Source organism: Homalodisca vitripennis, chromosome 8 (assembly GCF_021130785.1).
Source record: "Homalodisca vitripennis isolate AUS2020 chromosome 8, UT_GWSS_2.1, whole genome shotgun sequence".
In the NCBI taxonomy this organism is placed as follows: domain Eukaryota; kingdom Metazoa; phylum Arthropoda; class Insecta; order Hemiptera; family Cicadellidae; genus Homalodisca; species Homalodisca vitripennis.
In genome coordinates this window covers 66,109,175-66,121,233 of record NC_060214.1, presented here as the reverse complement: position 1 = coordinate 66,121,233, position 12,059 = coordinate 66,109,175, and the positions used below count along the sequence as shown (strand labels likewise).

At 31.9% G+C, this 12,059-nt stretch overlaps 1 protein-coding gene across 2 annotated transcripts in view; it reads right to left on the bottom strand.

The window, feature by feature from the left end:
* LOC124367656 (TOX high mobility group box family member 4-like) overlaps positions 1-12,059 on the bottom strand; it is a 270,405-nt gene that overhangs the window by 37,413 nt on the left and 220,933 nt on the right. For both annotated transcript variants that reach the window (XR_006922919.1, XM_046824654.1), the window contains exons 3-4: positions 2,629-2,733; positions 968-1,080 (exon numbers count right to left, since the gene is read on the bottom strand). Coding sequence is in view for 1 of the 2 variants with exons in the window: in XM_046824654.1 (XP_046680610.1) it covers positions 968-1,080; positions 2,629-2,733 (218 nt within the window). In the remaining variant the exon portion in view is untranslated. The remainder of the gene's footprint in view (positions 1-967; positions 1,081-2,628; positions 2,734-12,059) is intronic.

Below are 12,059 nucleotides of genomic sequence, written 5' to 3'. Positions count from 1 at the left end.
TGCACATTGTAAGATCTTTTGTTTAAAGAACTCAAAAGCTGGACTTCTGAAAAGTCATCTTGGATAACAATTTGAAAATAAAACTATATATGCTGCGAAATCTATAATCTTAAAATAAAACATATCACACATGAATGAAAAACAAAACGTTATTATAGAGCTTTTATGGAACCATTTCAAATATTGAAAACGTCTTAAATGCAAGGAAAGATTAAAAGTTGCTTAACGTTCGAAGATATTCACGATGAACAAGAGACTATGTAAAATATGAAATTTTGGCAATCTCAATAAAAATGGTAGTCCACAAAATGAAATAAGTAATTTCCTATAATTATACAAAAAAATAATGATGTACATTTATATAATTCATAAAATATGACAAACATTAATTCAGGACGAGAATAAAAAAAGTTATACATCATATTTAAAGCACCTAAAGTTTTATTTAGATCCCTGAGTACATTATCCTCTCAAAATGTAGTATAATCATTCCTTAAACAAATAAATTGATTTTTAGCCTTCGCCTTATTTGTAAGATAATTTATGAATCTAATCTGTCCCGTCAGATTACTCTGTCCTGATTTCTTCTAAATACTAAATAGCAGAGTTTTGTTTTATGGTAAGTGTTTGCTTTAATAAATCACATACTGAAGTTTATTACGAAGACAATAAAAAGCTCTATGTATTAAGAAATATTAAAAATCGTATATAGTCCTGAAACGTCAGTACTGATTTTTTAGCAAATAGCCTAAATGTAGATACGAATTTTTGGGGCGTTATAATAAATAAATATTAAAAAGAAGATCAATTTGTGTGTTTGACTTTTGTAAGCAGATAAATAAATGTGTAACGAAGCAGGCATTAGCAATCATTTTCCAATCAGCATGAGTCCCCAACAATAACACTAAGTGTTAAAGTAGCATTGCTCCACAAGTAGGCCTACTTAGATGTGCTTAAGTTGGTATACCTGACACTGAGGCCCATGCTGTGGTCCTGGTACATGCTGTGGTTCTGTTGGTGGTAGCCGTTAGGGTCACTCATGCTTAGGCTGTCTGTCGTCTGACTCATGCTCATTGACATCTGTAACAAAAACGTCCAGGGTAGTTTTGCTGTCTTAAATTTTCCAGCTTTTACAACTAAAGTTAAAGTATTTTTGGAAATATGACAAAATGTTATGTATGTTGCAACCGCAGGAAAAACTAATGTAGTTAGTTGGCAAGTAGGGGTAGGGGTAGGTTGATTAAAAATTTGGAATAAAAAGAGTCAGATGTACCGGCACCCATCTTGATTTTAAACTAAAACACTTTTACACCTTAGTTTTTTAATTGAATAAGATATGTTTAGTTGTAAGAGTATTATAATTATGTATCCAAACGCTTTTCAGATTTGTTGCTAATGTATTGATTATTAAAAAAGAATTAAACATTATTCCAGTTCATTGTTTTAATATTAAAATAATATCCAATAAAAAAATAAAAAAAACAAAACCGCTTATTTTATTATATTTCTACAGTAGGCCTAATAGAACATTTTTTAAATTACAGATTTCGATACATCAAGATAGCTATATCAATATCAATATAAAGGTAGTCACGTTTTAAATTACCTGTTACCAACAAACCAACAATCAACAATCAATACGATACTATACAAAATAACTAATGGCAGTAAATAAACTACAACAATAAATAAATAACTGAATCACAACTGACAACACTATACTAAAATAAACTATGAAGAATATAACGGGAATGGAAAATTGAACAATATAAAATTTGATAAGAATATTTTGTAACCTCCAGGAATGTGAGTTCATAATAATATTATCTTTAAAATGAGACATCCCCAATTCTACGACCGAAAGTGAGGTTAAAAAGTGTTAGTGGGGCCATTTATGGTATACCCAGCTCTTAAATGGAACTAAGACATCAGCCCATACTTGAATGGGAATACAAGTAGAATACATTACGTATCCCTGAGTGTTCGATTATCTAAAATAGTTAAGTTACACAAATCCATAACTAGATTAGACACTCAGTTATTTTAACCGTCAATATCTCTAGATGTTATTTGACTTAATTTAATTTATATTAAGATGTTCAATCTGTGCATTTTGAATATTCTAGCTATATTATCAGATTGAAGCATAGTTTGATTATTTTATCCTCTTCTAAATGAGCATGAGTTATTTACTTACAAATATTTTATAACAATTGAAATGTTTATAATAGAAGCAACTGTATCTTACGATAAAGAAGAAAGCGAGGATTTTAATTAGAGCACTCCTTTGAAAACAACATTATCATAATTTGGTTTAGTTAAATAAACCAAAATCACATGTAACAGTGAAAAAAGTAAAGATCAAACATGAACAGAAAAACTGCAGTGTTTATAAAAAATGTATAATACTGTGTGTAAAAGGTAAAAGTCGGAACAAAAGAGAAAAATTCCAAACTGCCATGTCAACGTTTTGAAACTATTTCAGTTAATTAAAACACGAGTATATACAAAAAGGACGGAGAGAGATGTGGGGATTCAGAATAAAAGTCGGAAAAATACACCCACATAATAACTAATGACTATTACGGTTAGAGCGCGTGTGTGCGTTTGCGTGCGTGCGTTACTCACAGGGGGTTGTTGGTGGTAGCCCATGTTGGCTTGGGGGTGGTTTTGGTGGGGGTTGATCGGTGGGATGTCAAAATCTTCATCGCCGAAACTAGGAGTGTGAAATGTCTGAAACAATAAAGAATAGTATTAGTGCCTAAGTCATTACAGGTATACAAGCCGATGATAATGAATCATATTTTAATTATAAAAAACATAATTAAGATAACATGAACGGAAAACAAGCACATACACAATTTTGACGTCAATGTCTTCATATCAATTCTGCTCCCCTCTCAACAGTATAGTTCAATGAAGTCCATTGTCTATGCTATAGAGATCATAAATTTTAAGGATCTTACGCAACAATAGTCCATTAATTGGTCGATAAAATGCTCCAAAGTCAATATGCTGTTAGGTCATTGAGTATTTCAACTAACCTATTCTTGACAAAGTAACTGCTGGCATATTATGCTGAAGGGGGGAAATTATGAATCTTTTACATGAACATAAAAATATTATAAACATTCCTTTTCGCTGAACAATTATTCAGCCAAACCTTACTTTTGTGAAAGCGCTCGTAGAAACTCAAGGAAGCATTTACAACAAAGGGTTACAACTCTGTGTAACGGCTCTTTGCAGAAATGCTCCTTAAATACGTGTATTATATTATGTAAATGGAACTGAAGTTCTAGCTAAGGAGAGCTGCTTATACGGCATATATAAAAATAACATTATACAACCTGATATAAAACAATAAGTACCTTTATTTCTACTCCAAACAAATATATATACTGTATATACAGGTATATATATATATATATATATATATATTTGTTTGGAGTAGAAATAAAGGTACTTATTGTTTTATATCAGGTTGTATAATGTTATATATATATATATATATATATATATATATATATATATACATAATAATAAAATTCAAGTCGAGAGGTTTCCTAAAAAAAAAATACATTCCTACGATGCTTATAGATCTTTTACTAACTTATAAAACCACTAGGTACTTATTAAATGGCATACCTTAAGATTGATTATCAGATTTACTTTTGTAATTAATTTTATTATGGGTTTTACAAGTATTTGCAGCTTCACATTTATATAATTCTGTTATCTGTAATTATTCATTTTTATAATATTGTTCTCAGTTATATTATTAATATGAATGAATGCTATATTGTATTCATAATTTGTGTATCTGTTATTGTAACTCAAAGTGGTTTTTATCTACTCCAATATTAATAACCAACTAGTTGTAGTCACTTTTTATTAATTGTCATTTCAACACATTATTTTAATTTGATTTGGTTATTGTGGGGTCTTTGTTGACGGATAAATAACTAAAATAAAAGTATCTTTATTGATATAGGTGTATATACATTATAAACGCCGTTCATTAATGTTGTGTATTTAAAAATAATGGAGTTAAAACATTATAAATTATATAACTATGTAATATTTCAAATTTAAGATATGTTCACAAAACTTTGATTGGTATCGTCAAATTTTCTAGTATCCAAATATCCTAATACGGATTGACGTATTGTATAATAAAATAATTGTTTATAACAGGTGAGAACCTAAGCTATTTCAAATTATACAGAAAATGTCATCCAGAGATGAATATTCCTGAAAATTAAAATATTTTACATTCACTCTCATGGGTAATTTTAAAAATATTCTGGCAATATGAATGGAATATGATATTATTAAAGTTTTCAATAACATTAACGCTTGTAATTGGATTGAACCGTACAACCCATTAACCCAGTGGAATTATACCAAACTGACATCCATGTTTTCAACGTATCCGCAACAAACTTTGTTGTAATGACGTTATAGAAGGAGAACTGCAAATCAAAGCAACAGCGCCGAGTTAGTGAAATACAGTAATGATGAGCTAACCTAATAACAATGAGGACTCATTAGTGAAGTCATTAGCAAAAACATGAGCCCACCTTCCTTCATAACAGAGGGCTGGGATCTCACTTCTATTGGGGGTTCATTGTCTTGTGTAATCATACTGATTGTATTGATAATTCTATTTAAATATTAGTTTATTCATCAAGGGTTTTGCAGTGATTGAAAAATAGTTTTAGATTGGTAGAATGATAAAAACAATTTGTCTTATGATTATGGTATTGTGTAATAGTGACTCTAGTTGGGAACTATTAAAGACGAATAATTTTTATACCAGAGATCCACTGATTCTGCTATTGAATAATAACGTCATAAAACTAGAAAAGTTGAACTCTTAAAAATCGGGTCCAAACGGCTTTAAGGTCCAATCGTGAGGTACTTACAATTACGTTTTTAATATAAGCTGAGTGAAAAAAGGATTTTAAATACTTTAGTCGATAAATAACTGTTACAGCACTGAGGAGAGGATGATAACAACCTGATACACGATGGGCGCTGTCTTTATACTGCTAAAACAGAGGCGCTACTGTCGGTTTCTCCCTGTCTATGTATCTCAAAACTACCCCTTTGATAAACGTAGTTGACGAGTAAAGGCCATGTCACACTGCCGTGGCGTCGCGTCCGTCCATCCATAGTATGAATGTCCGCGTATGCCGCGGACGGTCTCGAATCCCGTCAAACTACCAGACACGCGTCCGCGTCCGCGGCCAACGCCACATCTTTCTAGGAGTTGCTTATGCATATCAACTACTTTGAATTTGTTTAGTTATATACACTGATAGTGGAATTAATAGTTTGTTATAACTCTACAAAATTAATTTATTGTTCTGGAGCGTATTCATTAATAATTATTATTATCAAAATTATATTTTCATTATTACATGCAATACTATTTCTATTATGAACTTAGTAATTAGGGCATTCAATACTTTGATATAACTCTTTAAAAATATTGGTTTTTATATATAAAATGCACTTCAAAGGATTATTTTGTAATTTTTGTGTTGGTGTTTTCAGTTTTGTATAAGTCTTTGTTTTTAAAATAAGGCGTATTTAATTTTGTTATAGATCAAACATAATATGAAAAATAACAAATAAAATAATTGCATATAAACATGAGACCAGAGTATTCATTAACTCTAGAACTGGCGGTCATTTCATCCTGGAGTGTCGGGCTGTTTTAGAGCTTCGCACAAGGGTTTTTTAAACAAATTATTAAAAATATAAAATAAAAGGAGTAGGCAGTGGCAAGAGCGCGCGGTGCCCCGGTGAGGGGGTTGGGGAGGTGCTTTATGCGCATGCGCGAGCCTTCGTAGCATCGCCGACGTTTAGGATCGCTCCAGCCGCATAGCGCAGCAGACGGTGGCCGACGCGACGAACGTTGCGCCACGTCGGTTATGTCAGTGTGACTTGTCCTATTTGACAACATGAATAGCGATTATTTTAAAAATCCATCCGCAGATGGACGGACGCGACGCCACGGCAGTGTGACATGGCCTTAAGAGAAAGGAGAGAGAGAGAGTGAGGGAGGGAGGGGGGGAGAGAGAGAGAGAGAGAGAGAGAGAGAGAGAGAGAGAGAGAGAGAGAGAGAGAGAGAGAGAGAGACCGGCAGTCACCGTTAGCTGCGCTGGCTACTAGTTGTGTATGGCCCGCTACCCAACAGATTGCAGCACTATCCCTTCGGGTGTCCTTAAACGAACTATCTTTATCTATATGTTCCATAAAAACTAGCCATCGATTTTAAAGGAAAATGGACCTTTTAAAAATTACGACTTATATTAGTATTAACCGGGACGAGAGGACAAGCGAAAGTTCTTACTCCAGTTAAAGATAGAGTCACCAAGGTGACTTTGGGCCAAATCATAGAGGGGATTTTGTTGTTCGCAAGACCGTGTAAATTGGTAGTTTTAATCACAGTACTTGTCACCGAATATGTTAGATAATCACAGTAGTTGTTACAAAATATGTTAGATTTACGTATACCGTAAATAAAATTATGCAGGTTGTAGAATTTTGGGTTAAACGTGCAGCTTTAAAACAAAGCTACATTTTAAACTGCTTTGTACATTTAATGTCTGCAAATTTTAGAATGTACTATCCTTTTGGATTACACGATACACCCATCATTGTATTTAATAACGTGTGCACATTGAAATGATGTAGGTTGGGTTGTTGCAGAACATAGGCTAAAGTCTGATGTTTTACTACTAGATCCTAGCAAAATATTGGATAGCGTTAATTGGGATCAGCCGATTTCAACCACACTCATGACAAAATATCCTGCCGATAATGACTCCGAGACACCAAAACGACCACATTGAAAGAATCTAAATATATGTATAAAAATCTAAATATAGCAAAAATAAAACAATTTGTTGATATGTTATAAAGTTACAAGATGGCGGTTGTCAAGCCTTTTGGAGTATACAACCTCAATATTAGTGAACACGTTTATTAAAAACGTAATTTCCACCTAATTGCAAACAAATTTGGCATGTATGTATTACTATACCCAGAATTATATCAATTCAATTAAATGTTCCAGTTACCGTTTATGAATCACTTAAATGTATTAAAATGTTGTAAGACGTAAAGATGGTGATCTTCTAAATCTTTAAAAGTAATTTATTGGCATTCCAATCACGAAAGAGTCGTCATACTCCAATCTTCTCAAATTACGCTTGAGTACAGTTCATGCGTTTTAAATTTGCTATTTGAAGATGACAGACAGCAAGAAATCCAACTTCCTTAGACATTGCCGGAGGGAATATTGTAGTTTGGAGAATAGCAAAAGCTTAGAGTTAGTAATGTAAATGTCATTTCAGACTTGAATGTTAATACCGAACACATGTGTTTATTCACTCTCTGTTTACTCAGCTTTAAGGTTGCAGAAAACAGATCAGCACAGTCGGTTACGTCTCTGTCTCTCTCTCTCTCCAACTGCCTTGAAATGAGTTTAGTCAAAACATCTTGAGTACACAAATATATTTCTCATGTATAATAAATCAAATTTCTAACGTTTGGAAAGTTACCTATGTCCACGGCAGAGATAGATGAATAAGTAATAGATCAGACATGATATTGACATAATAAAATAAGTGTATTTTGATATCTTCAAATACACAAAAAGTTTATTTTATATATGTAAAAAGCAGTTTTATTTAGAAATAAATACTTACTCTACAATAAAATATTAGGACATAACTTTTGCCAAGGATCTACACTGTATAGCTTACTTAGAATATTCTACTAAAAAGAAAAGTAACAAATGAATTAAACCGAAAAGAAAAAGAAAACTGGAAATAGTAACGCCTAACAGGAAAGCCTGTTTTGAGGTTCTAGTACTTAAAAACAAAAATAAAATTAAAATACGCAATCAGAATAAAATATTATTTTGTATTTGTATTTGGGTGTTGATTATAATGATAAAATAAACTTATAGTTTTTATTTAATTAAATGAAAACCAAACAAACTTAATCTAAACTAGACATTTACTTAATAATATACAACACAATAAAGAATTAAGAATAGGTTATTACCACTTAGATGTCAAAAGTAAAAAAATCAGGTTGTTCTAAGTTTTCTACTTTGAATTTGTACTATTTCAGCATTTTCAAGCATTTTCTTGGAATTTTAAGGTACTTGAAATAATCAGATAAGAAGTACGTATTCCCTAGGGCATATATAAAGTATTTATTCTCTAAATAATATATATATATATATATATATATATATATATATATATATATATATATATATATATATGTGTGATATACATAACCTGTTATCCTCAAATTGCGAAGTTGAAAATAGATTTTTGTCGCAATTCGACTTCCGAATGCACGGCACGCTATAATAATTGAGGGCATGACGCCCCCGGAAACAGGGAATTGGTGTTTGCTAGTATTGATTTAGTAATTTATGCCTAATGGAATTACCAAATCATTCGCTACCCAATATATCTGCTCATTAACTTTCAGCAAATCAAGTATGTATTACGTTTTAAAGTTCAATATTATGATTTGTAACTAATTTATTACCGTAATATAAACTTTAATTGGGGAGTTTTTCCTGGTCAACAATCCATAACGATCATGGTATTAAAAAAAATTTTAGGATTATAACAGTGACTGGGAGTGTTAAACATTTCTATGAATTTGTTTTTACAATGTTAAAATGTTAAAAATTTAAAACGTATTTAAACTATAGCGGTTTTGCATCACCAGACGAGACTTCAATTGTTTTGTTAACAGCTGTTTTATAGCTATTTTAAAGATAACAGGACAGTTATTATATTTATTTTTTGATACTCAAAACAGCTATTGTCACATGCGGCATCTAAATCACACTGGATGTTGATTGTAATTAATTATAACCTTTCTCTGAAAATTAAACCTCAGCTGTACAGCGACATAAAGATACAATGCACATTTGAAGTTGCAAAAGTAAAAGTCCATGTTTTGTGTTCACAAAGGGACTCGAACATGGTAACAAAAATTGTGTAATATTTTTACAAGACCATCGCATTTTAACCTTTGACGAGCTGCGGTGTTTTTGTTTGCAATTTATTATTCTTGGTTTTGTGACGTTAATTTACATTCTGAGAAAATGTTACCGACACAGAGGGCGGTGTGTTACGGAAAAATCGATTGCCATCAAATACTAAATTTGGGTGGTGTTGCTGATCTAACAGACGCAGACAATTTGCTTTGTATCAGCATATGAGGTTTTCTTGAAATCTATAGATGGTGTTGTCTTAAGAAAGAAACTAGTCGTCAGTCACGCTAATGTTGGAGGTCAAAACAGAAGGGCACCAAAAGGACTAAAACAGCAAACGGTAATTTTTCTCAGATTTTACCAACTTGACAAGCTTAAAAACGACCGTCAAGCAAATAAATAATAGTTGTACCGTGTATGATCTGTATTTACATGGTTAGGTTACGCAGATTTAAACTTAATTTATATGTCTGACAGTTGCTTTTCAGTGTGTAGTTATGTCATAAGCTAAAGCAATATGGTCTGAAAAAAATTCGTTCCATATATTGTTTAAACCCTTTTGGGACGCCCTCCCCATGTCGACGCCCACTAAAATTAGCGCGATAAGCGAAGGGAATACGTCTCTGTCGATTTGAAGAAAAACCACATTGTATGCGTATAGATTTAAAATTGTCTCCTGGTTCCTGTATTATGAATGTTTTTCCAAATAAATCGATTGTTCCAAATAAATCGATTGTTGTGGACATGTTTCAATATGACCACTAAACAAACGGACATTCAGATCGTGACGTCATTTGGCAACAATACGACTATTTCACAGAAAAATTGAACATTTATCTCAAACCTCATCTCACGTATGTCAAGTAACATTAATTCCCTAAAACAACTCTCTGGTGGAGTCCGCATACAGCCTTTTAAAATTCCACGTTTTCGACAGCTTGATTGAATTTTCCAGAGCTTTTTAAATAAACATGAACATCCAACATTTTATTCATTCGAATATATGAAATCTCTGCACGCGCTCGCTTACAAACGAAAGCTTTCACAAACAGAACACAACGTCTGTTAATGGCATTCCACAATATTGTTTCAGTGATGGTAAAAATAAGGGCAACATCACTGAAATAATGTTTATATTTTTCAAAGACATAATTGGCGACATTTTGAATTGTATAAGTTTATTATTGGCGAGTAGCTCTTTTAATCGAGTTTCTACAAAATGTTCAAAATTTTATTGGTTGAGGGGCTAGATATTTTCTATCTACCTACCTACCTGTCTGTCTGTATGTATATCCGCATGATATCTCGAGAAGTACAGATTTATGAACTTACAATGTAGTATGAAACTTCATTTCTATGTTCATAAACTCTGAGTTCAATGATAGTATATTTAATTCCATGAGTTTTGACTGACCGTTAATGAATATTTTCGCAATGGTCTTAACTATAAGTTAACTATGATGGTAACGAGAAAGTCACAAAATACAAACTGACTACAGTCATATGGAACACAATAACACATTTTGCTTAATGCAATAAGTTGAAGTGACTTAGAATTTTGTACGCATGACACATGACACATGACTTATGTCCATTTGTATATACAAATTTTTCAGATAATTCATCAGGAAAATAAGATATGATGTAGCAAAATATATATTGCAAATCTAGTGTGTGAATTTGAATGTTTTTTACATTATTCGACAGGGTAATGTAATTTTTCGTATAATTTGTTGACGTTTTAAAAAGGTCACAATATTTTAACCCGAGAAAAATAAAACAAATAAATTGTATTTAATATGTCTTTTTTAAATAACAAATATTCTTGCAAATTAATAAAGACAGCCACTGCATTGGGTTATTATCAAATATTACCATAAAACATAGTGTTTACCTCAATGACGTGAGTGTCGAAAATAAAAAGATATAAATGCTACAGAATTATACATTTTATTATGCATTTATTTGACTGGAATGCAAGTAGACTTATATGGACTGGAATTTAAAAAATGATAGAAAGTGCGATTTATTTCCAAACTGCCGTTAGATTTAGAAGTGGCAACGCTGCGGAATATGTTGTAGGTAGTGATTGTTAATGGCAATTGTTTTATAATTATACATTCGACGGAAAATCGGCTTTTTTATCAAAAATACCCTGGAAGACGTGCAGATGAAATTTTACAACAGCCACATAATTTCCACCTGAATTTACGACAAAAAAAATATGTTACTGAAAGTTTACACGATACAAATAACAGTTGTTTAAAATTAATTTGTTGATCTATTTAATAATATTTTACAAATATATAATTAAAACATAAGTCTAACAATCGCACAGTTTTCCCAAAAGTTATGGCTGGCAAGAATATGTTACAAAAAACAAGGTCAATTTGTAACTTAAACTATATCGTACGAATTTCATCCTAATCAACAACAGTTACCACCTTCATTATTTCAGTGTTCTTTAGAGAGGAAATCCTTAACTTAAGTGACTCATACAAAGAGAGAACCCATTCAGTAAGAGGAATTCTAATCAAGTATACATAATTCACAGGGGAAGGGAGATGAGAAGGGGTAGTATTTGTCCCCCTCCCCTTCCAAAGTATGTTGATATTGTGTTTGTTTGTCCTTGCAAACCATGTTGGGTGTACCCCTCCCTCGTATGATCCACCATTCTGCCGTGTTTTGCCAAGTACAAATTGATTTCTTCCGACGTCAGTCCATATTTACTAATGTCAATTCTTGCAGGTATTTGGATACAAAAAAATTTCCGAGTTGCCCAGAAAGCAACAATAGCAGGACAATTCAGTTATTATGTATAACCCTCTTGTTAAAAATAATAATGTTTAAAGTTTTTTATAAAATGAAATGACAACACAATAAAATGTCTGATTTTGTCGCATTTATTAATTTTTATTTTCCTTGCTCACGACATTGAGGTAAACATTATGTTTAATGGTAATATTTGATAATAAAACTGCATGTATTATTAAATATTTTGCCTTTACAAATAAACTGA